The sequence below is a fragment of the Corvus hawaiiensis genome, chromosome 2, assembly GCF_020740725.1.
Source record: "Corvus hawaiiensis isolate bCorHaw1 chromosome 2, bCorHaw1.pri.cur, whole genome shotgun sequence".
NCBI lineage: Eukaryota > Metazoa > Chordata > Aves > Passeriformes > Corvidae > Corvus > Corvus hawaiiensis.
Window position 1 is genome coordinate 101,001,698 of NC_063214.1, and position 27,359 is coordinate 101,029,056.

Genomic DNA, 27,359 nt, shown 5'->3' on the forward strand with positions numbered 1-27,359 from the left:
AGCTTGTATTATGAAAACATTTTCATTATTTTCTTTTATGTTTTTTTCTTTCTATACACACTGGTAGTAGTGTTTTGCTCACAGAATTTGGCCTTCGTGGTCCATGCAAGAGCTGTTGACAGTAAGAAATTATACTGTCCACACAGCTTGACTTCCTCTTTTTTGGATGCACTGCTCTTGTTCGATAGAAAAAGAAAAAAGAATTCCTAAAAATGCAAGAGATTCCAAGTATATAAAATTGGAATATAAATCTGCCAAGTCACATGGCTACTAATACACTAATTATTGCAATACACTAATTATTGGCAGTGTACATCCTCAAAACAAGGACTTTCTTCTGAAGTTTATCCTGCTAGTTCTGAAGCTAAATTTAGACCTACTGTTGTCAACAAAAAAGATCATTAACAACTTTATATGCTCTGTAGTTTAAACAGAAAATAATTGGGGGGTTCGAGTATATATATATTGAAGCGTTCATTAAAAAAGAGTAAAATTGAATTATAGAAAAGGCTGCATAAAAGCTGCAAGGATGAATACATGGCTACTCATATGCAACAGATAGGCAGGCAGTCACTGTGTTCAAGAAAGTCCAGCAGTATTATTTTCAAACGGTTCAATAATAAATTCTGGAAAAGAGGCCAATTAATTGAGGAAAAAAAAAATCCACAAGATAGCAAATATGTAAGACAAAGCTTCTCAAAAGTCCAGGAGCTACTAATGTTTCTATAACAAAGTTTATATGATATGTCAATGAAGGAAAACAATCAAATAAAAGAAATTTTTTGGGTATATCCTGCATAATACCACAACAGGAGAAGAATTAGAATGAAAAATTCATGAGAGAATACACAAGATGCTTAAAACTGCAGAACATGAGAAGTTTCTAACTACCATGGCAATAAATGGTCAGTAATAACTGCAAAATTAATACACTTGAATACAAATGGAAATAGACTCCCTTGAATCTATTCTTTACTGTGATGGTGACAGAGCACTGGAACAGGACTCCCAGAGGCTGTGGAGTCTCCTTCTCTGGAGATATACAAGACCCACCTTGACACAGTCCTGTGCAACCTGCTCTAGGTGAGCGTCCTTTAGCAGCAGAGTTGGACTAGAAGATTTCCATAGATCCTTTCCAGTCTCAAACATTCTCTGATTCTGTGAAATCAAAGTAGTTATCATCTTCTCTGAGATGGGAATTCTGGTCTAGAAAGGGATCAGGCTGCACCTTCCATTAAAATTTTTAATCTCAGATTACTAAAGAATGCACCAGATAAGAAGAAATTTGATGAACAGGTATTATTTATTTGTGTGCATGCATGTGTGTGTTTTTACACTCAGGATATATTAGATACTGAGTGTTCCCTTATGCAAAAGTCAATTTCAACTGTTTGTGAAACAAATACATTTGACCTAAGACAAAAAGATATTTCTACTGATAGCAGTCTATTTAAACTTTCTAAGTATGACAAAATTCTTTAAAAGCCAATGTTGTCCAATCATACAGCTTACTTAAAAAAAAAAATCACTTTGCTCATAAAACACTAAGAAAATATCTCAATCATGGTACAGAGTATGAATTTTCTACATAAAATTAATACACTTGTGGCTAAACAAAGGACTGCTTTTGGCCTACATTAAAAGATGAAATAAAAACTACTAAATATGCCTATTCAGACCTGTGAATGTAAGTCCAAAAAGTAGAAAATTAAAAGCTAAGGGTTGATTCATAAAAACACCTTACTTGCAGAGAAAAAAAAAGGAGATAGATATAGTAAAGGGACCATAACTAAGAAATAGTGAAGATGCTGTGCTACTTAGGAAAAGAATAAAGTGGGAAAGGTCATAATGAAATGTCTGTGTCCTATCACAACTGTTTTTTATCCACTTGTACTGTTATTTCTGGGAAAATGTACGCTTTCTTTAGCAGCTTAGATCTACTTTGCCATGGTCCAGTCTCACCAGAGAGGATTAATGATGCTCTCTGTGTACTCTTTGTTCTGGTAGGAATTCAGGCCAGGCTTCCCCATGACGGTGAAAATTGCTTTTCTTGCAGTCACAGCTGCTTCGTCTTTTAGCAATCTGGTCTAGCAAATCAGTCCTGCTCAGTGAGGTCCAAACTAGAAAAATGTATTGTCATGACCATTTGCTAACTGTTAGCATTTCCCCACTTTGCTAGAGCTTTGGATTGCTTCTCAAACCAGCTTTCTCCATAATTAAGCTCAAGTATTTAACTTGGGCACACTGTGTGATTTGGCTGCTATCAGATATTCCTTTACTGGATGTTCTGACAGCAGAGTGCCCAAGGTTCCATTGTGGCCTTAAGAAAACAAATGCAGTGCTTATATATCTAACTGAGCTTACGACTCCTCCCATGAGGGCTGCTGCGCTCAACAGAAGCTTTCCTTTAGGTGGAGAACTGTGAAGTCTACCAGCTTCCTTAAAATACTTTCCTCCAAGCTGAAGCACTGACAGCTTGTAAGAGAATAAAGGAACATTTTATTTTTCTCTAGTCATTTCTTTAGTCAGTGACTTTACCTAAGAAATGTAACTTTTCAGTAAAAATATAGAGTTTGTCCTTATCTCTCTTACCTGAAAGCTCATCTATGCTACCCTATTTTGCATTAGGGAGTACTGAAGTGTAATGCAAATTATCAGTGTATACGGGTAATTTTGCAGGAAATGTCAATCAAATATGAATGTAATTTTCAAGGCAATTATCAGGCAAAGAGGTTAGTGCACTTTAATAGTTTATGAAAAGTTCCCAAGGGTGTATATAACTTCTGGGTTACAGGCAAGCCAACATATTTTTTGAAAACAATATGCAAGGCTCTTAAAACAATCTGTTCATAAATTTCAGGAATTATCATAGGCTATATTTGAGTGGCATTAAGCCTGCAGGAGTATGTCATGCTTTGTCTGGCTAAAAAAGAAGTGTTAATAAATGCAGGTCTAAAATTTCCACAAAGAACATAGTAAATCGCAGGTATAATCTATCTGTGATTTCCAAATTACTGAAATCATATTATTGATTAAAAATAATCCCATAAAATCTTCTCATTTGCCCATCAATATGTCACATGGGGGTGGTGCTCAACATGACCAATATGTTGTTTTATGGTCATGAACACACAAGGGTGCTGCTTATTCTGTTTCATGTAGCAATGGGGAGCAAAGACGACAGGCCCCCTTGTATGTCCCAAGAAGATCCATTTTTTTCCAAAAATTACCCCCTCTTTATACCCTTAATGTCAACTGAAACCAAGCTGAAGCCTAACAGAACTTAACAGAAGAAGGACGCTTCAACCACTTTAACAAATATAACCCCATATTCCACAGTTTACCCTGTAGTTCACATTGTCTTCAGATATGGCTAGCATAAAATTACCAATTACATATTGATACACATCTTGATTACAAAAGCTGACACATGCTTAAGTTCTTAGGGTGTGAATCATTACTATTACAACACATTAAATAAACTGGCTGTTCATCGTATGTGTACCTTAGACTCACAACAAACTTTGATAAAATGCGCTAGCTTAAGCATCGTCCATTAAGGGTTTTTTACACCTAGGTTAAAAGCCAGGGCATTTATAATAGACTAAGAAAGTGCATAGTCAACTCATGCAGCTATCTCTTATACTGCAATAGCCCAATTGTGTTTGAAATTTTTTCAGTCCTTCTAAGTTATGAGGAAGATGGAGAAATGCACTTGCCAGTACCAAGGGGACACATCCTCCATGGAACCATTTAGACTGTGGAATCACGACAAGGTTACAGACAAGGTTACAGTTAACTGATCAGGGGAATAAAGCTAAGGAATACACAACCAAATGCTTTATTTAGGTAATGGGAACCAGGGAAAGGTGGGATATTTTTAATAACCACCTCCCGGGTTATGTATAAACCCAACATTTTCTAGTTCAACACAAAGTAAGTGTGCTGCATACAAAATACAATGTCTTTGAAGAATTAAACTCTGAAAAAAGAAGTAGTCGGTTGCTCCCTCAAGGATGGTTTAGCAGCCACAAGAAAGTAAAAATAGTCGGTATGGGTTAGGGTCTTTGATCTACACAATCTTAGTTGAGTGAAAAGGGTACTAAACAAATCCTGTGCATAAAGAATGCATCTGGTGTCCCCAAAGTTCTGGACCCAGTGTAAAAGTTCATATACCATTAGGTCCATTCTCAGGAGGGGGTTTATAGGTCATGCAAAGTATTCATTTCAGAATGGTCTACAAGGGTTATGCCAGCTAGATCATAGCCATCTGGCAGATTTGTTAGAGCAAACACTTAATATTGTACTCATGAGTAATTTCTTTACTACTTGAAAGATACTGAAGAAAATTAAAGGACTCACAGAAACATTCCAAGCCATTTGTTGCATCTGCAAAGAGCATACTTTCTTCCAAAATCCACTTTTGACATCTTGCTTTCAGTAAACTTTATGAGAGAAACCTATTAATTATGCATCACATATTAGTAACAACCTCTTTGCATTCCTCAGAAGGTTATCTGATCCCTTCTGAGTTTGAACACATTACACTGAGAGCTTACACACCTTACCCAGTCACAAATTCTTCCCCATCTTTCAGTATTTAAATGCCTTGGGATCTTCTTCTGGCATAAGTCTGATTGCCTGTATGTATTTTAACTCTTGGAGAAATTCTATCTGCTGTCTCATTTCTGACTACTCTGTGAATATTGAGAATAAAGAATTAAATGCAAACTTTTAATAGAAAGGCTTCAATCTTCTATCAGTAAATGAGTCAGATCAATTTCTAGATGCCTTAGTTTTAAATGTCTTTACCTAATTATTTAAATTCATTATGGTACAATGGCACCCAAATCTATTGCTCTTTAGACCTTTCAGAGTTTTGCTTGGAGGTTACAATACAATGCAATGATATGCCAAGTGCTGCCAGAAAATGGATTACCAAGGAGAGTAAGACAGATCCTAGAAAAAAACTTTGCACGCACACACACACACAAAAAAAAAAAAAAAGAAAGGAACCGAGTCTTTTATGTTATAAGTATATGGGAAGTAATTTGAGCCTTTTTCACCCAGACATAGTTCCTTCTTGCAGTTATTTCTAATCCTAATCAGAGAAAAAAACTGTGATACTCATTTTCTAAATGGACAACCAAAAGATAAAGGCAACAGATGATCGATCTCACGTCTCTCTCTTTCAGACCTCAGATCTCCTCAGTGCCACTGTACCTAAGCAATAATGGTGGTTTTGGTAATCTATTTAAGAAAAAAAAAGAATGAAACCCAAGGCAATTTTACTTCACATCTCGTTATTAAACAAAAAACCCTCTCTGTACAAGAAATTGAGAAAACGGTAGGTAAAGTGGTAGGTGTTTGTAGTTCCAATTTAGGCTTACAAAAGAAACAGAAAAGTCGCAAAACAGAAAAAAAATAAAAGTAACTTGTGCCAAAATAATACTTTCACTTAGTACATCATGAAGGAAAAAATGCTTAAACTAGCTCCACTTATAATGCAGAAATAACTGTTTTATAATCTGGTTTTAGGAACTAATAGTGTCTATCGTATTATTTGTGTTGAGGCAAAATAGGAAAAAAATCACAAGAAGAAAAAGAAAAATAATAGAGACAATCAGATACAAAAGCTATGTATTAGAATTTGGAAGAATTTAGTTAACAATCCCAACACCAACCATTTTGATTTACTGTATTAGACTGCAAAACAAGCACAGTAAAGTAGCCTGCATTTAGAAGTTTGATACAGTATTATGAAGCAACAAATCCAGAAGTAGCACTCAAAAATGGAATAAACTATTAATTTCATAATATTTAAAAAATCTGATACATCCTGTTACTTTCTGAACTTATAATTTCTTACTAAATTCTTCATTTATTTAAGAATAATAGAAAATTAACTTAAGCACTACAGGCCACACTTTCGAAGGTGCTAAAAACTGAAAACTACTGTTTGAACTAAAGCAGAATAAGTGTTACATGATAGAAATCTTTCATGGCCTTCCTAGATGCTCAGGCATTTTTATACAAAACTGTATGCATAGAACTGACATTTAACAAAACCCTCAAAAGTCAGTATCTGAATATCATCCTTCCCCTTGAATCTTGCAATATCCGAAATACTTTCTAGGCATATTTATACAATGGGCTGTGGGGTGACCACTTTATGATGGCAACTAAAATTCAAGGAAGAACTGTTCAGCTAAAAAATGAAAAATGAAAACAGCAGCAAACAACAACAATTAAATTAAAGCAAACCCTAACTTACCACAGCAGGGTACATTAGGATCCTCATGCACTATCCTGTAGGGCAAATGCAGCTTGGCAAGCATAGCTGAGTGGCCCACTGAAGGAATCCAGTACAGAAGGACTAATACATGAAAGAGAATCAGGCTTTCTCTCTTGGCCTGATTCTTTTACCTCCACTGCGTATTTAATATATATTAGCTATTATATATACATAGCTACCTTTGCTAAGATTTTTTAAGAATCACAGCTGATGTTTTCTCACCTATTGCTGCTTCTTTTGTGTGATTTTGGTAAAAAAATAGATAGGGAAGAATATGCAGATAACACCATTTTTGGAAATGGAAACCGAGTTTACACTTTATAGTATTACTTGGTGCAGTGAGCAAAGGGATTCATTTATAAAATGATAGTGGCCAAAGTAAAGAAGAAGAAGTGGTTACAAGGAATAGTGAAATTGGATAGAGAAGAAATAAAGCTTGAACATCTCTCAGCAGTTTATTGTGAAAATGGACAGAGTTAAGAATAAAAATTTACCTATTTAATCCATCTACTACAGTTTACTCCTGGGAATAACATTGAAGGCATTACGGATAACCCTGTGAGAATGAGAATAAAGACTACACTGTGCAGTATGACTTTTAGAAACTTATCCTATTCTTTACATTCACATTAATGCACTTATTTGTATTCAGTTATTTCTTCAATTTGTTTTCACTAAAATATTCCCACTGAGAGATTGTCATACTGAACTGCTCCTTTTGTAAGATGTCTGTGTTATTTTCTTTGACTTAGGTATACTTTCAGGTAATTGTTAGTGACAAAGCATAGCAGTTACTCCATAGGGATGGTTTTATGAATCATCACAGTAAACATCTGGTTTGATCCAACTCCCAAGGACCACGCTTGACATCAATTGCATCTCAGCCTATTGCATCTAATCCCTGAAGGCAGAACAGGGTCTATGGCTTAGGTAGATGAGAAAAGCACCTCAAATCCTTAGGACCAGAAAAGTAACTGTCTTTTTGAATCAGATACATTATGAATCCAAAAGCAAGGTATTTTGGAGGGGAAGCCCTCCAGCATTTGTGTAATTTGGCACTTTCTATGACTTAATATAGTTTAGTTATATTGTTAATTCCAACAAAGTGATAGCAAAAATTTAAAAAATATTTTAAATTAGAATGAAACTTCAACATGCTTAACATTTTTTGTCTCAGTGAAATAGAAGGAGGCAGAACACATTTGGCACTTTACATGATTGAGCTGTATAACTATAAAACAGAAGATGGAAAGAGAATGGAATTCATTTAAAAAAAAAAAATCTGCTTTTCTTTATGTTTTGGTTTTGAAATGGAAGAACCGAATCAATAATTTTTTAAGCAGGAATGTTTATACTAACTCACCACAACCAAACAGATCAAGCTCTCTACTTTGGAATCTGTTCTTTCATTAAATGCCTTGCAAGTATTATCCAATTAAAAACAGGGGCATTGACAGTATGCTTATCACCTAAACATTTATTATTTTACAATAAAAAAAATAGCTTTGTGTAAATTTGTCAGTGCGAGTGTATGTTTTGCTTGGAAAAGTTCTATCCGTCATATAAATTCATCGGTTCACAACACCAGAATCAACACTGTCAACTTTATTAACTTGCAGCTTGGGAAAGGTGGAATCAGATCCCTTCCTATCTGTTTAAACAGCAAAAACAAGCACCTGTTTGAATGTTTTACTACTGCATTCACTAGCATTATTTGTGTCTCTTTCAGCGATTCTCAGGGACAGAAAAAAATTAGTTTGCTGGAAACTTGTGCTCCCTCTGCTGTCTGAATCAAGCATAAAAAGCCAGCAAAAGCACTATCATGGGGGCAGTATTACAAATGCAGAATGATTTTTTGAATTTCCTGGACACCCTAAGAATACTACATAAAAGATAATTTGATTCTAATTTATTTGAAAGAGGATGAAATGTATATATTTGGACCGGGTTTTCATTTGCCCTACTGCATATTTAATAAAACAGACAATGTATCCATGATTTCCAGCTATGATGGCTTGTAAACATTACCAGTGACTAATTGAATAGTCATTTGAATCTGTACAAAGCAATTTCCCTCCATTAGATTAAATATGTCACACCCTGTCAATGAAAAATGTATTTAACAACAACCCATCAATTATAAGCATTTTGGAACGAGGCAACAGAGATTCTATTTGTAACTACAATTCCCTATATATAGTGTAGGAATTTGGCTTAGCATCACAAGTAAATTTATTCTTCACTAGAAGTTTGCCTACAGCATGAACTGTAAAAGAAAAATTTTCCTTTTATTATTACAATTCTGTAATGGATTTTTAACACATCAGTACCAGATAGCTATAAGCATTAGTTCATTTTCACAGTTTCATAATAATTATTTCTTATTGTTTTTCTCTTTGGGTACCAGGAGCAAGGTGCAGATTAAAAAAGCCTTAAACCCCAAGAAAATTAATTCATCCATATTTCTTCAGATGATAAGATCACAAATAAAATTTGCTATCATTAACTTTCTTTTTTTCCTTTTTTTCCTTTGTTCTCTTTGGATTACAATTAATATGTTCAACTAATACTATGCTAAAATGTAAGCATACATAATTGATTATATGCCATTCTGAGAATTTTATCTGGAATTGTAAGCAAGAAGCACTGAAAAAAGGCCAGAAATATCCTTTCCCTCTACAAAGGATGGAAAACCAATGTACTGTGCAAAAATTTCAGGAGAAATTATTGAAAACTTTTTCAGGAATCCTGAGGAGCAAATAATGAGCATTTGCTTTTTTTCAAATTTGTGTTAATTTATTCTGCAGATAGCTAAACATTTGTAGAAGAGAGTTGTAACTTTTCCCAGTTGACAAACTACCTCTGACTGTAGCATTGATGTGGGTACAATTCCTTGAAATATTTTCACAGATGTGACTGATTTATGAGCCTTGTGATTTAGCTGAGCTATTCAGCATATGTCAGTTTTGTTTGAACCTGCAATGAATGTGCAAATTAAAGGAAACTGAACCAAATTGTAATGAAAAGATACAAATAGCTTTCAAAAGTTTCACACCAATGCAAAAAATACCTGAAGGAAGACCAATGATATCACAAAGCCTTAACAGGAAATCAAAGTTAATACAAATGGTATTAGACACTGATCAGATCCGACTGCATGTATTCCGCACTGTTCACCACTCAGAAGCCTGCCAAGGACCCACTGCACTGCTCTAGGACAGAGGCACTGCCTCAGTGTTAGCAGGTGTCACATTGATTTGTGTTCTGACAGAAAGCAAGAAGAGACACACAGAACAGCAGCGGAGTACAAAGACATGTTTTGCAGGAGTGAAGAGGAAAGCTCCATTTAAAAACAAAACCTCCCAAAAAACCAAAAAGGAAACCCCAAGCAAACACACAGGAAAAAATCCAAACCAAAACAAAAAGCACCTTGAACAGACAAGTGGGATTCCATGGACAAAATGAAGTAAAATCTGACCTGTCTCATGACCCACAAGACTAAAGACTTTTTCTTTTGTGTCACTGAGCCTAATGCTCAGCCTCTACAGTTCAAAAAGCACTGTTCTTTAATTAAAAGGATGATAACATTAATTTGCCTTTGCAGAAGAAACATTAATTCATTGTGTTTTAAAGAACATTCCCCCCATTCTAGCAGCTTTTTCAATATGAGGTAATGATGAGGCCCTAGGAAACGGTGCCAAAAATCCTGTTGGGATTAAATAAAGTCTTATGGAATGCTGAGTCTTCTTGCTAGGCTTCACTGCATATCAGTTCCTGAGAAGGCCATTTGGGTGCAATCCTGTAAAGTGCCTGTGGAATGGGCAGCTCCTGGAGGGAAGGACAGCATTTTGAAATTAGCAACTAAATCTGAATTTATCTCTAAGGATTTAAGAACTTTATTTCATCTAGATTAGAGTCCTGTTCTTTGGTGTCAGAAGGTATTTGCGACAGTTAAAAGCAAGAATGTAAAGTAAGGGCCTGGATTACCCACAGCTTTATCCTGGTAGGCAGAGAACAGCCAGACATATGCCGCCTTCTTTCTCACAGATGTCGCAATATTTCTGGATTAGGAGAAGGGGATATATTGGACCCTAACAGTGAAAGAATTGGCTTGAGGCACTCTAACACAACAGGGAGTTTATCTTTCACAATGGAGAGCAATTTTCTCTCTAATGCTAAAAAGTATATGTTTATGTTCAACTGGTGGTACTATATGCGATAATTCAAACACCGTCATTTTGTCATTTGATTATCAATCCTTCTCACTCTGGAAAGCAATACAAACATTCTACAAAAGTATATGCCTTATTTTGTGTAATTTTTATATATGTTTTTATAAGCTGAAATGCATTTAAATAATAAAATTTTAATAATTAATTTTTATTTTTCCAAAGTAAACAAACAATTGACTGAATGGGTGGGGGTTAAAAATAAACCAGTCACCGACAAAACCTATGACTGTATTGAAACTGAAAACAAAGTTTTGTTATATTTTTGGGTTCTTTTCAGAAAAATATTATTTGCAATATGAAACTGTTTAAACAATATCACCTATAAAAGTCCAAAATATGTTTTAAAACAGATTTAAAATATTTTTAGAAGAAAGTAAAATTTGCTTTTAAAAAAGCTTCAGATAACATAGGTAAAACTCTGTGCTCCTATAACAATTACAGAAAATATAATTGACTTTTAAAAACATGTAGTAAAGATTTTGAGGAAGAATAAAAGCTGTAAACATATAGAGAAGAGATACTGGATTCTTAATTCCTTAAACATATATACATAAATCCTTGCTTTGATTTCTAAGGTCGCTACTTACATTGAGAAAAGTAGTGAAGAGATAACAGGACAATTAAAATTTTAAGATTATCTGAAAAATGACTTATATACATCTATGGAAACTTAAAACTACATGCGGTTTAGAAGAATATATTGTATATAAAATTGAGTTTATTTGGAAATGAAAAGTTACTATTATTATTATCACCTCCTAATAATTCAATAAAAATAATGTTGCACAATATTGCACCTATCTTGCTCACTACGACACTATTTTTATGTATGATCCCTTATTTCTTGTAGTAACAAAGAGGCCTTGGATTGGCTTACTTTTTTATTCTATGCCATCAAAAAGTTACAATGAAGAGACTAATCTTTACACTACCTTTTTCTTTGCCTCAAAGAAAAAGGAGAAAAACCACAGTTTTTTATCAATTATGTTTGATTAGAATAACTTTGATAAAAATACTTTTTCCAAGTTAAAAACATTACAATTCAACAGCAATGACAAAAAGGCTGAAAACACTCAATTATAAATTAAGCAGATATTTGACATTTCATAATATGCAAAAGTGACAGTCTAAGTCTCATCTTGATCAGCTTTGCTCAAATTTTTCATTTTGTTATTTCTTAGTCAGATAGACACAGAGTCAAGAGCTGCAGTTATATTTCCATTCAGCCTTAATAAGTGTCATGGTCTCCCACCTTTTGTCGGCACTTCAGCTGTATTTATTCTGAAGTAAATGAAACAAGAGCTCACAAAAAAGAAACAAGAGCAAACCACTGAAGATGCTAAATACTTCATTAGTTAATCTGTAACAGATACATAGTGGATAAGGATCTCCACAATTGTGCAAAATGTACCCTCTATTCATATGCCAAAATAAGTTAAAAGTATATATGCTTACTACTGATCAAGCAAAGACCACAAAAAGTCATCTTTTTTATTTTCTCTTTTGATCTGAACATAGCAGGTTTTAGATAAACATAAAAAGATTTGTCCTTGGTCGGTTTTGTTCTTTGTTGTTTTGCTGTGTTGATTTTTTTTAAAATCTTGCTTTGTTATTAATAAAATTTTGAAGTTTATCATGAAAGAAATACAAATTAAGGGTCTTTTCTTTTTTTCTTTTCTTGTTATAGTTTCTTTCCCCAGTTATGATAGGAGTTAGCAATCTCCTTCAGAATCCACAGATTGAAATGATAAAGGCCAGGGATTAAGCACAGCCGATTAACAGTCTGTGTCCTCTTCAATCTAGCATTTCCATTGTAGATAAACCCATATTCAGACTGAAGTTATAATAAACACACTGTCCTCAATATCATTTCCCTAGATGACCTCCTCAAAACTGACATTCAAGTATTCTTGTGGAAAATTACAGTTCATAGTAACTGAAAAAGCAGCCCAGACAATATACACCCACACAAATAATTCTGAAGATCAAGCCAAATGTTTAGAAAGCAACTGGATAAAATGATAGTTCCACTATAAATATTTTATTTGCTTTAGTTCTGAGTAATTTATTATTACTATAGGTTTGACATATAAAAGAATTGTCCTAGATTTTATCTTTATTGCTTGTACTGTGTATCTTTGAAATAACTGCATTATTATTTATACTTATTGCCAAAAAAAAAAAAAAAAAAAGTACTGTAGTGGTTGCAATTCCTTCCCTTCCAAAGGCAAAAAAAACCAAAGAGTGAAATTTTACAGCTACCTTAGGTGCTCTGGAACAGAAGTATTACTGTAAGGAAAGGGACATAAAAAAACACTTGTCCAGTGAAAAGCAGAAAAAGAATAAAAATCTACATGGACAGAATTGCAGAAATATTTTGCTAGGTATGTATATTAATTTCTATGATAAATAATATTTTCACCTAAAATGAAAAAAGACAGGCCCTAAAAACGAAGACAGTTTTTGCTTTGTAAGGACATTTTTAACACGGGAAATTCTGACAGGAATCTCCTGCTATTTGACATTTGAAATCCAGAATCTTACGGGTCTAAAGAGAGGCTATGATTAATACAGACACAGACTGTGTAACAGGTAATTTTAATTTCTTATCCTAGAAGCTCAAATTATTTTAAGGAACTATAGATTTATTTGTTATTTCATTTCATGGTACTTCTTCAGACAAAACCAGTAACATTTTAAACTATTTTTTTATAACTAACTAAACTTACCTACCTAGTTAAAGTGACTGTATTCTACTCTTATTTCCATTAGTTTATAGTGGAAGGATCCCACTAAAGCAATTCTGAAATCAGATGGAGGCATATGTGCATTTATTCGTCAATCCTTTATTGAAAGTACATGATCAAAATTTGGTTCCCTTTGGCCAAACCACACAAATAATAAGAAACAGGTCATGCTATATGTGAAAAAGAACTGCAACAAAACAAAACAATGAAAAAACCCCCAAACCTGAGCTTCATTTTGGTTATTCACTAGAATTAATTTGAAGTAAGCATTGCAAATGACTGCAGTTAACTCATTAGTTCTTCATCTATTCTTCTCACCAAAGTTAAAAAAAAAAAGCATAAAAAATGATTAAGTTTCATAATCAGAGCATTTATTAGATTTGGATGATTCCAGCTACCCTTTCTTCTAGAAAACAGCCTCAAAGCTCTTTTAAATCAATCTGTACTGAAGAAAGAATTGAAAATGTGAATTTAACTCAAAGTCACTCACTTTGAGATCTTGCTTCAAAAACTAATTTCATGGTCTGTCTCCATAACGACATAGCTTATTTTTGCCAACTAGGACTCATATAATGAAGCATAACATGTTTACCCAGACTGCATGGACCACAATTTAAGACTGTTTAGAGTGATTTGGAGACACAGTAACTGAGGACATGTGATTTGTAGGTCAGTTCCCTTTAAGCATCTTTATGGTCAGAAGATTGCATATATTCCTCACCAAAAAAGCCACTAAGTTTTATTAATAAGTGATAAGATATGCAGCATACAATTAAAACATTGTGTACTTAAGCTTCTTGTTCCCCAATGGAACCTTTTAAAAATGCCTGTCATATTTTAGAGGAGCAATCTTACCTTCACCTCATCACTGACACAAACCTCGTCTTCTCATTATTCAGTTACATATTCTTTTATGCATGTGTTTATATTTTCAATAGGAGATACAAAAGCAAATAGATACCATTTACATTCTATCTACCATTTACATACTATTTACATGCTATCATAGTAAAGAAGATCTAAAATCAGGAAGAGAAAACCATGCTTTTTTGCAGAAGTGGACAAAATCTAGAAAAGGTAAAATTATATTTATCAGTCCTTTCTGTTTTAAATCTAACAGCAAATGTGATTAGCTATTATAGCAAGATGAGTGTTATATGTTGCTAGTCGTTCAGCCCACAATATTTTATTATTTTTCATTTGATATCAAATATTATTTACCTAGACATTCACATATATTTTTCTATGTCTAATTTCCTGTATTCCCTAATTAATGAATGAAACCTCCTATTAGATTGGAGGAACGTATGTATTTATTAAAACTGGATTCTAAAATAAGACTTAGTTAGCAGAGCTGATATTCCTTCAGTGAGAACAAATAAAATCTTAACCCAGAATGCTTTCTCAGAGCAAGCTTACCCCGGTGACTAATTAAAAGATGAAGGATCAAATCCAGAACATAAACAAATTTGGGAAAAAATTATCCAAGAAGGAGTGCAATGAGACTGGAAGAGGGAAAGAACTGGGTTGAAAAGAGCTGCTCCTTTGTCTGCACACAGAGGCACACACACACACATGCAGACACACACTCGTGCACACGGAGCCCCCATAAATGCAGCTTTCCTTTCTAGCATTTTTCCTTAAGCAGCTTGGTAGTATTTACGTTTGCAAAGCTCCCAGTATTCCCAAACCTTACCCCTTTATTTTTAGCTTTCAAGTTTTTGCTTCAGCTGATGAGAACAGGAGAAGAAGGTGGAATGTTTATTTCTGGCAGACAGCTTGGAAATTCTGAGTAAAGAAGCCAATCAAGGCAGAAGGATTATAACAATCAAAGTAGAAAATTTGCATATTTAGAGTATGGTTACTGAGAAATAACAATGCCTTGGTTGTGTAAATCAAACCCTCAGCAAAAGTGAAGGGATTTGCATATCTGGGAGAAATCTGTCATGTTATACATCAGTAACTGCATTCTAATTAGCAGAAAGCATTAGCTTTTAGTGGAATATTAAATCTAAGTGCTAGTAATATTTTTATTTCCTTGTGAAATAATAGACTTAGGTCATTTGCGGCCTGAGGAAAACAGATCTTCTTGCCTGTAGGAAGCAATACTATTCAAAATGACCAAAGATACATTCTTCATGCCATGCAGCTACACTTTTTAAGACTGAGATCATGTAAATGTTCAAAGAGTTCTGTATTACCAATTGTGTTCATCCTTTTTTGTCTATACAAAGTGGTTTAAAGTAGCCCTCTTGAGAAAGTATTGCACAAAACAGATGAATGTTTAAAACCACCTGTTCAGCTCTGCATAATAAATGACCTTTACTTCATTTTAAATTTAGTGAATGAATAAAAATAAGTTGGACTGAAAAATTTCACAGATGAAAATCCTAAAAAGCCCTCTGCTGACTGAATTACTATAACAATTTTCTATTATCTATTAAAATCAAGCAGAGTTAACAGAAGGCTCAGAACTTTTATAATAAAAGTAAAGAAAAAAACTTAGGTAAATTCTCCTTTAAAAATTAGTATGTAACAGTATATTTGTACCATTCATGAATGGAAAAATAACTATGTTACTTCAGATTAGTGTTTATTTCCCCTTTCCTCTCTTGTGAATGATTCTCAGCTGTATTTTAGATGTAAACTTAAGACTGGCAGACACACCCTAGCCACCACTTGCAATCGAACTACATGTTGGTGTTGCACTGAAATGTAAGAGAGAATCCATGCCAGCATATTCAATCTACACAATATTACTAGTAATGCATGTTAAGAGGCATTATCCATTTCCACAGATAAAACATGGAGGAAACTCAGTAAGATGCTTTGAAGACCTGGACATTACTCGTGTAGAACTGGTAAGCGCACTCCAGTGCAGGTCTCAGGGTACTTACCATCCTCTGTGGGCACATAGATATTCAAATACAGACAGTCTTCATTTTGGTCTTGAACATATGTCACCACAGTATCCAGATTGGCTGTAAACCAGACTGGCAGCATATCGTTGAGCAGTGACCTCTCATCCAGGTACTGTGGGCAGACAGCGGCAAACTGTGTGGCATTGCGGACACCTGTCCAAGACGATGGTGGCTCCGGGGGCTGAAATCGCCTTTCTCCAGTCGGAGGAGAAGCATAAGGAACACCCAGGTACTGCTCCACTGGACCAAGGATCTCATTAGGCAAAGGTGTTCTTAAACCACGTATTTTGCCATAATTCGTAGTAACAACTGGGTATTGTGCTTGGCCATCAATGAGAGTAAATCTTATAGCCAGTGCAGTTATCCACAGGAGGAAGTTAGAATTCAACATGACACACACTGGTGTGAAGATCAAAGGCAGCCATAGGAGTCCCATTGGTTTCGACATTATTTAAATCAACATCAGCAGGGCTCTTTTTTCCACCGCCAGGAGAAAATTAATCAGTCAAGGAAAATGCAAACTAATAAAAAAGTAGTCAAAAGGAGATTAAGTGAGGGAAAATGTAACCTTGTTCAGGTTACAAAAAAACAAAAGCTGATGTGTGGTAGGTGCCTCAGCTGACTGGCTGTAGACAAATCCCAGTGTCAGAAGAAACAAGGGAGTGTTTGCCCCTAAGGCCCATCCCAGACTTTAGTGTTGAATTAATCCTGGCAACGCACAGCACTTCCCAAGAAGTAGAGTGGTGAGAGATCCGCAGTTATTCCACTGCCCCAGTGAAATGGCTCCTTTCAGTGATGTCCAGCCCACTCAGTCAGCCTGCAGGCAAGAGAAAGCAAGCAATTCAAATCAACAGACAAATTTATATTGTCATAAACCTAAAACAAAAAAATAAATAAAAAACCCAAAAATTATATTCATACACTACTTCCATGTCAAGGCCCACAAATGTTTTATGAACTTTAGACATCGTGGTTGGCTGTGTATTTCTAAAGACATGTAAGGTAAGACATCTAAAACTGAAGCCATAATCTTGTCAGAGGTTATACCACAAAACAAACTTTTCTGCTTCTGTTTATGCTTCCAAACCAAACCACAGTCCAAACACTTCTGATTTCAGGAAGAGTATCACATTTAAGTGCTAGCTTGAGGATATTTTCTGCCCTAAATAAACAGAATCTTCTTTTTAAGCCTATTTGCACTCCCACAGGAGCCATTCAATACTTTTGCTTCCTGTATTGGATAATCTCTTTTTGCTATGAGCTGATGACTACAGAGTATTTTTCACAGACATTACTTATTTTCTGTAGGACAGCCTAACTTACCTCCACCTAATTCAGAAATTCCAATTAATGTAAAAAATAATTAGTTCAAATCAAGTGTGAGAAGAGTTAGTCAAAATTAGATACAAGTTTATTGTTTTTCATATCTCTGTCCTATGTCTGACAAACAGAACAATGGAAAACTAAAAGAAAAAATAAACCATGATACAGTCTCTTAAGTCAGCTTTTGGCCTACATAATGTTACAATTATGTAACATTACTTGCTTGCATTCTCCTACTTTTAATTTTAGATAGAAGGCAATTCATACAATAACTCTGTTAATTTTTAATGAAATACAAGTCCCTTACATTCATATGCTAACCATTACAAGTGTACAAATAAAGACACATCAACATTCTTCTACCTGCCCAAAGAAATTAAGGACTTCCTTTTTACCCATTATTCAACTCAAAATGACAGACAATTCCACAGGTAAAAAATGCCTTGTTATAGGAAACTGATATTGATACCTTATATTTTGCAGGATGAACACAGGATATACCCAACTTATACATAAGTGGACTAGCAAGTCCTGTTTTCAATAAGGACTCTGATAAGGAAAATAATTAGAAAGATATTTTATTCTCTCAAAATTCCTAGAATTCTTCAATTACTTCATTTTAGCACTCTTACCACAAAACTGTTGAAACACCTGAACACCAGAGGCCAGAAAAATACCAGATACATATCACTCGTGATGGACCAAAACTTCTATTGACATTTTCTCTAGGACTTGCAATTTGAGTGCCATTTCTGAAGGACAAATCATTAACAGCTGTAATTTTCATGCCCCAAGGGCACCACCAGGGCCATCAGTCCCTATCTGAGTTATGCTGTAGGAAGCCCTATGCCCAGTTCCATGCCCAGCCTGGATCTTGGCCTCACTGAGTCCCCAGATAGACCTTGGACCTGACTCCTCACCCTGCCTGGCCTGATGATTATTGGATGGTGGCAGGGTCCTGCCCCTGTTCTCAACCCACCCTCAATGGGAGGCCTTAGGAGTTCAGAGCCTTGCCCTGACAGCTCTGCAGTGTCCACAGCTCCTGAGTCATCCTCCCCCATGGGCAGCCCCACTTCAGCTGCTCCCTGGCACTCAGAGTAGTCAGCCAGCTACGAGTCACCCAAAATTCCTCCTCAAGCGTCACTTTCTCTTCTGATTTCTGCTGCCATCTTTAACAATGGAAGTCAGCAGCAGGTGATTGATTTTGAGTAGTATTCCTCTTGCTCTGTCCCATGCTGACTTCAGCACACTTTACTGATCATGCAGCACAAATCAGATTTTCCAGTCATATCCTACTGAAGATTTAATCTGTGCTTAGGGAGGAGCAACAGATCTTATTCCCTTGACACCCACACTGCAGAAGTTTGTAATGGCATTCTAAGAAATGTGGAATACAGCACTAAGAAAGTGGACAAGGTGGGAGGAAACACAGTGATCCAGATGATGAATGATAGATAGAGAAAAAATTTTTCTGGGCAAACAGCAAGTGAAAAAAGAGGACACAAAACAAGAAAAGAAAATGGGAATGACAAACAAACAAGAGTAAACACATAACCAGCAGGGAGAGAACCAAAAATGACAACAGGAAGGAAAGTGGAAATCCTCAACTGATACAGCAGAGATAATATACAACTATAAAAAAAGTGACATATTAAATAGTGTGGCTTTTTTGGCCACTTGGGCACAAGGTGGCTCATATCCAGCCAGCTTTGAAACAGCACCCCCAAGTCCCTTTCAGCTGAGCAGCTCTCAAGATGCTGTTACCCAAGTCTGGAGCATTGCATGGGGTTTTTGCAACCCAGCTGCAGGACCTCTGCCTTGGCCTTATCAATCCTCATGTAACTGGCCTCAGTCAATCCAGCCTGTTGAGTTCCTTTTGCAGCGCCTTCCTACTCTCCAGCAGATCAATACTCCCATCCAATTTAGCATCTTCTGTGAACTTACTGAGGATGCACGCAATCCCCTCATCCAAATCATCAATAGAGACATTAAACTGGACTGGCCTCAGTACTGACCCCTAGGGAACATCACTGGTAACCAGCTGCCAACTGGATTTAACAGCATTCAACAGCACTCTCTGGGCCTGACTATCCTGCCAGTTTTTCACCCAATGAAGACTGCACCCATCCAAGCCCTACACAGCCAGTTTCCCCAGGAGAATGCTGTGGGAGATGGTATCAAATGCATTACTGAAATCTGGATAAACAAAATCCACAGTCTTTCCCTCATCCACCAGCTAGGTTACTTTAAAATAGAAAGAGATCGAGTTAGTCAAACAGGATCTGCCTTTTGTAAACCCATTTTTATAAACCACTTAGCATGTGATGGCACTCAGGACGATCTGCTCCATGACATTCCCCAGTATCAAGTACCAGTATCAAGGTCAGGCTGACAGGCTTGTAGTTCCCTGGGTCTTCCTTCTGACCCTTCTTGTGGATGGTCATTGCATGTGCTAATTTTCAGTCAACCTGACCTTCTCCAGCTAACCAGGACTGCTGGTAAGTGGTTTAAAGTGGCTTGATAAGCTTGTTCACCAGCTTCCTCAGGTGCATCCCATCTGAGCCCGCAGACTTGTGGGTGTCTAATTGGCTATGGGTCAATAAGTATCAGGTCACTAACCATTTCTTTGTGGGGGCTTCACTTAGCTTTCCATACTTCTCCAACTTCCAGCTCTGGGAGCTGTGCATCCTGGGGATAACTGGTTTTGGTATTATACTGAGGCAAAGAACCCAGACTGAGGCAAGAAAAGCAAAAAAAATCTTGTTTAGGGTGGGATTCCTGCCCATTTAGGCAGAAAATATCACACATTTCAGTTTATTGACATTACTAGAGGAATTACTATATTCCTAAGGTTAGTTTCACATATAAAATGTATGCACACTCATACACAGAAAAAGACACACAAAATAATTTTCAGTAATAACATCGAGAGGCAAGGAAGAAGGCATGCTACCTATTTGTGAACTATGAGGGCTATGCTATGATGTTAGATACATAATTGAAAAGGTTGGAAGGTGTAAATAGAGTCACGGATTTCAGTTAGAGGTTAATCTTAAATAGAAAATTCTAAACATTCTAGAAAGGTTTTTAGATATATCAAAACTAGTTTGATGTTATATGTATACAGTCAGATATTTAATATGCTTTTACATACTGAGTCTACAGGAAGACATGTACTTGTCATGCCTTTATTTATTATCACTAATAGTTTTGTACTTTTTCCATTTTTTTTTTTTAGTGCTTCTAATATTACAAAAATGCATACAAACTTCCTAGCAAAAAATTTCTAGTTGGAAGTATCACTCATTCAAACAATCGAAAACAATCAATCCAAATCAAAATATTCAGTTTAAAATGACAACTTCTGGCAGCACAACACACAAAAAGAAGTCAAGGAGGATCTGAAATCATATATGTTCATACATGCTTTCGTTATTGGCAGAGGAGTGTAATTTGAGGCTAATGAGACGTTTATGGCCTTTGAAGAAAATGCAGGTTGAAGTTAACATGGATTTGTATCTAGAAATACCACTTGCACTTGTTTATAAATCTGTGCCCCAAGCCACACTTAGAGATGCTTAAATAGTCTATGAATCAGGCCTTCGGGCTAAACTGATGGTTTCCAGGATCTGCAGTTACCACTTTTCAACCTGAGGAGAAGATTGTCAGTAGCTCTACACTTATTCTGTAGCTGCTAGGGGTATAGAAGACATGGTTTAGAAGTTCTCTTTGTTCCAGCATAGAGTAGAAAACTAAAGTGATTTCAAGTTTTTTTGACCTGCTTGTCCAGGTCATGGACAGTTACAAGAAAACTGAACAGAAATATAAATTATATGAACACAGGAAACTGAAGACTGCACAGATGTACCAGGATTTCTCAGGCTTTATCTAAAACAACTGGTGCACAACAGTATGACTCAGCTTTCAGTCGCTGACCACCTTTACTCTTTGGCCCTTCCTTCTACTCATATTCCCAAGGGATTTTTTGGGCACATTCATAAGTCTGACATCAGTAGGGAGTCAGGGTTAAAGACTCACATCCCTTTCATTAGACATACACTCTGAAAGCATACAGTCAGCTTGATTAGCTGAAATGTAAGAGCAACCAGCTAGTCAGTAGAAAAAAAATGACAAATGATGTAATCAATAAAATTTCAGATTCTCCTCATACTGATATTTTGCTAAGTATTTAATGCATTTCACAGAATATGGGGATTCAAAAAATACTACATTTACCAAGAACATGAACTGTGTTTTGTCTTCATTCCATTCTCTTTGTCCCCTTGAAATAAGTAATTTTGAAATTATTAAGGAAAGAGGATATATGGTTGCTTGCTTTTTGGGTTTTCCTTGTTGTTTTGGCTTGTGTCTCTGTGTGTGTTTGTCTGGTTGATTGTTTTTAAACAAAAGCAATTAAAACATTATCATATTATAACATACATAAAGCTCTATAATAAACTAATGTTGTGGTATGATACTGTAAATAAGAGCTACCCAAGACACAGATGTTTTTGAACAGGCCTGCAGTACTAATTTTAGCAATATGTCCATATGATTTGAAATATTAGCAGAAAACTAATCACACAGTTGTCTTCCATAAAAGCTCTTCCCGAAGCTGGTTTCAATGCACATCTACCTCATAACCCTCTTAATAGTTACTGTATTCAAATGTTTGTTCAATAACAAAAAAGCAGTTTTTTCCAAATATCGGTAAATGCATACGGGGTTTGTCTACTATCTTTCAAATTAAAAAAAAAAAAAAAAAGAAAAGCAGTTATAACTTCTTTAGAGATTTTTTTTTTCTGAGCTTCTAGAACTTTCTTGATACACTGAAATGAGCTAATCTTCATTCTTCCTTTTGCTACGTAAAGTTATTCAGACATATTAGACAAAATCATAGTGAACAACACAGAGGAGCACCAATCATGAACTTACGTGCACTTTCTGGACTGGATTACTTAGAACATTGGTGGGAAGTTTATTTACCAAAACTGGCCAATCATAAGATATTTTTGAATCTCAGAACTGTAACTAAAGCAATGTCTCGCTTTAAATTGACACGCAGCTAAGTCTTACGAGAAATTCTTTTTCATAATACAACATATATGTGTATTTTTTTGTATTTTTGTAAGCGTTTTCCCAATTGGAATAAATTATTTATTATTAAATTATTCCTAAAAATACACACTAACACACAAAACACCCTCAAAACAAAATGAAACAAAACAAAACAAAAAATCTAGACTTCTAATAATCTTAACTGTAGACAACCAGATCTAAGCATGTTTTTTCTCAAACATTGCAAGTATTGCTACAGGAAAGATGATCAAAGGAGAGATGGGGCAGTGCTGTCCTGAGCCAGCTTCCTGCTCTACCTTGAGACTTGTGCTCAGTTCCCCCCATCCCAACTCACTTCCTGGGGAAGAGCTGGCTGTGCAGCAGTGAACAAAACATGCAAAGAGTCTAATTTACATAAGAGGCATGCAGATTGGGCCCCCTCTCACTTTCTCCTCTCTTTCTTCCTCTTTACCTGGTTGTTGCAGTTAAGAAGACAACTATACCATAAAGCAGAAGAGCTCCCTGATACGTAGTCCAGTGTCTTTGTTCAGCCTGATGAGAACTTAAAACAAACATCATGCCCTGTACTGGTGGGTCATGACACTAATTTAGCATTATAAACTTCACTAGGGATGAGTATCTGAATAATGTGTCACAGGATCACGTATTTATTTATATTTATTTTTATTTGCAGAAAAAAATTCCTTCAAAAGTTAAACTGAGAAGAAAGTGATACAAATTTAAGAACTATGATGTACCCTTGCTTAAAGTGAAAATAAATGCCAGATATACAAACATCACTATGGACCTTGAAGTTGGTCTTAGTTGTATGATTAAAAGTAACTGAAGACAAAGATAGATAATTTACTCTTTTTTTTTTTTTTAATATGGAAATACAGACTGAAAAGGAACAAAAATTACATACAAACATTAAATTACGCAGGCTTGGGTGTTGTTTTTAAAGAACATGCTGCATTCACCCTTCTACGAATTTCTCCAAGTGAGAGAGATAGGCCTAAATAGGCTTGGACAGTTTCAGTAGATCCCTCAGGTTAGAAACTACAATAATCATTCACTTTTCAGAAAACCGGCACACATTTCTTTCATATCATTGCTTCTTGCCCAGAGCTACCGCTCTTATTCTGAATTTCTAAATCTGATACACTATCAAAAAGAACAATGGGATTATAAGAAAAAGCTGTGTGGTCCCTGCAATGTTTTTGAAAACTGCAATTCTCTCAATAATTCAAACAATTTGAAAAGCAAGCAGGGGGAAAGAAAACATGTGACTATCACTCCCTTTCAAGAAAAAACAAAGAAATTCACCTCAGCATTTTCTAAAAATCAGCTGTTTTGATCTAATTATAAGAGGAGGTTATTGAACAATCACAGATATGGTTTCCCTTACTTTTTCCTGTATTTAAAATTATAAAAAAACAGTATGGCCAGAAGGACCCAAGACTAACCGGGAATGCTCAAATAAGACAGTTGCACCTATCTCACTGACTTTTTGAACGGTAATTTCAACTGCTATTACATGTAAGTATAGAAGAATTTCAGTGGTTAGACAATTTTCATGATACTTGCTGCTTTTTGAGATAAATTGATGAAGATTGCAAATAAATATGAGGTGTCAGTATTAGGAGGGAAAAACACGGCATAAACTGCTTACAAACATAAGCCTGAAATAAATAATAATCCCAAAATTACAGGTCTGTTCCATTCAGCTCAAATCGTGATTTGAATTTAAGTTTCCCATCAACATTTGAACACTGAAGCCATTCAATTGTGGTCTAATTGCAGCTGCAAAGTCTTAAGAAAATACTACATTTCTAGTACATATCTTAGGGAAATGTACAAAAAATGGCATCAGTACAGTCTAGCACAACTGATGGCATAATTTCCAGCTTTTTCTTCTGATATAACCTTGTAAAAGAAATGTAACACACTCTGGGTCTCTGTTTCTTTTATGCACCTCTGTTTGCTTAAATTCAGATATGATACTACAAAAATAAAAAGATTATGATCTGAAACAGAATGTTCAGCCCTGAGTTTCTGTAAGGCAAAAGCTCCTGTAGAGTAAAATCTCTTATGCCCAGAGCAAACCACTAATTTATGGATATGAAAAAAAATTAAAACATGCACACAAAAATCAGTATTTTATACATTAGGCTTACAGAATAGGCCTTCATAAGTTGAATAAACCCTCAAAAAAAAAAAAAAAATCAAAGTTCATTACCTGCTACCACTGTAAGACCTTAAAAAAAAAAAACATTTGTAACATGGAATGAGTCTTAACACCTCTCCAGTAAGAAAGGTCAAATGACTGAAGAGAAAAATTCTTAAGGGGGTCTATCAGGTTTTGTCTAAATATTATACAAAGAAACTCACAGGTCTCAGTCCTCTGTTTCTTGTCTTCACCATTGAACTTAAGTGCATGCCCTTGTCAATGATGAAAGAAACTAAAACTCTAGTCTGAACCAACTGAGAAACTGTCTAAGGGACTGATTGATATGCAATTTGATCTCTTGAGGCTATTTAATGATTAGAATTTGATATCTCCCTCTTGGCATTCCAGTCGCAGAAGAAGAGACATTAAAAATGTTACAATAACCAGAAACAGGGTAGGAAAAGCAATTTAAATCAGCTGGGCATGTGAACATATGCAAAAGCACAGACACACACACACACACATTAATATATATGGCCAAAAAAAGTTGCTGCTTTATTATACAAATTCTTAGAACTGAATTACACAGGAGACAGGCAGGACATTTTCATTGCCTTACCTGGTTCAGTTACCAGGTGGTGATACTGCCTGCATTCATATGATAATGTCACAATTATGCATTCATTCTGAGAATGGGAAAGTTGAGTGGCTACCCTCATTAACATGAAGAAATCTAAACCCACACCTCCCTCTTTCAAGTTACAAACATTAGCTTTCACATAAGGCCGGAATAGCTGTGAGGACTCTGTGAAGCATTCTCAATCCTGAACCACAAGGCTTGATTCTGAGATTCTCACCCTTGGACTTTGAGAAAACTCTAATGTTGCATTCCCATAAAGTACAAACTTCCTTGGACAGGTATTCTCACTTTCAAGCAAGCCTCAAGCAGTTTGTAGGAGAATTATTTCATAAAATAAAAATTGTGACTGGAGATTATCGTTACTATGCTTTTACATCATCAAATTTTATCAATTAGATCTTTCCCTTAGGTTTTCTTTCTTTGCTTGAAAGAGGACAACTTCAGTAGCATAAGGAAGAGTGTCCTCCAGCTTCTGTTCCTCTATGACTCTCCTCCTAACTTAGTGGGCTTTCACCTGATGAATTCTGTCTTGGACCACTTATATTTAAGAGGTGAGAGAACATGTCTCAGCAAGATAAGTATCCACAAAATGTGAAAAATGGGATCACCAGAATCACTCTAGATCAGTGTTGCTAGATCATCAAAGCTGGTGAAGGGGCTGGAGCACAGATCTTACAAAGAGTGGCTGAGGGACCTGGGGTCATTTACACTGGAGAAAAGAAAACTTAGGGGTAGTCCTTATTGGTCTCTTCAAATACCTGAAAGGAGGCTCTAGCAAGGTGGGGGGCAGTCTTTTCTTCCAAATAACAAACAATAGGACAAGTGGAAATGGCCTCAAGTTGGAGTGGGGGAGGTTTAGGTTAAATATTAGGAAAAATTTTTTTCACCAGGAGGGTTGCTAAGGAGTGGAACAGGCTGCCCACAGAAGTGATGGAAGCACCATCCCTGGAGGCATTTGAAAGGCAGGTGGAGGTGGTACTTAGGGACATGGTTTAGTGGTGGGTGTGGCAGTGCTGAATCTTAGAAGCCTTTTCCAACCAAAACGATTCTATTGTTCTATGACCTTAGACAACATTAGTGAGACCATTCCTGTGCTGCCTGCTGCCTTCCCCTCTTCCCAGCAAACACAGTTTAAAAGTTTGCCTAGAAGAGAATCTGTGGCATATCCTCTGCTTACTGTCCTGTCTATGCTGAATTCAATAATGAAGGATGAAATTCTTGATTTTCTAGCTGACATAAGTACTGGGAGTTGTGAATTATATCACATACTTTATATGTGAATTATATCACATTTAGTGGACCACTAAAAGTTAAGCATAATATTACCATACAGAAGTCCACTATGGATCCATATCTTAGGCTGTTTTTCCCAGTAAGCATTCAGGGCCTAAGCAGTAAACTAGACAGGGCTAGAGCATGGACTCCAACATTGTCCTGCCCCAGTATTCATACCTCCCAGCCAATGCACAGGAATAAGCAGGGAGTAGGATAGGCCAGAGGTATTCCTCAACAGACAGATAGGTTTTTTTCTTTTCAGTATGAAAGATTTTCACTATAGACATGCAAGCTCTGCTGTGTTACGTGGCCTCAGAGGCAGAGAACAGGACCTGGATTATTTTATTTACTAAGAGATATAACCTCATGGGCAGAACCAGAGATATCTTTCCTCACCACTGATGGATGCCTGAACCCCAAGTTTGACTGTGCCTACTTTTATGTAATGTACAGTTTTTGCTTAAATATAGAAAATTAGGGGGAAAAATAGAGGTTATGTTCCCCCAGAAAATTAATGATATATGACTGTCATCTCACATCAGAGATATTGACAAACCTGTAATATGAAAAGATGTACAAAACAACAACAACAAAAGTGAGATTTATTTCCAAAACAACAATGAAAGCCTGGAAAATATTAAGCAAAATCCAACAGCAACATGTAGAAATCTAAGAAACAGACTTCTGAAATTTCACCA

The 27,359-nt window shown here is 35.8% G+C and overlaps 1 protein-coding gene across 2 annotated transcripts in view; it reads right to left on the bottom strand.

Annotated features, from left to right (window-relative positions):
• NLGN4X (neuroligin 4 X-linked) overlaps window positions 1–27,359 on the bottom strand; it is a 175,153-nt gene that overhangs the window by 104,046 nt on the left and 43,748 nt on the right. For both annotated transcript variants that reach the window (XM_048328601.1, XM_048328591.1), the window contains exon 3: window positions 16,172–17,012. In XM_048328601.1, the coding sequence (XP_048184558.1) occupies window positions 16,172–16,643 (472 nt within the window). In that variant the 5' untranslated portion in view covers window positions 16,644–17,012. The remainder of the gene's footprint in view (window positions 1–16,171; window positions 17,013–27,359) is intronic.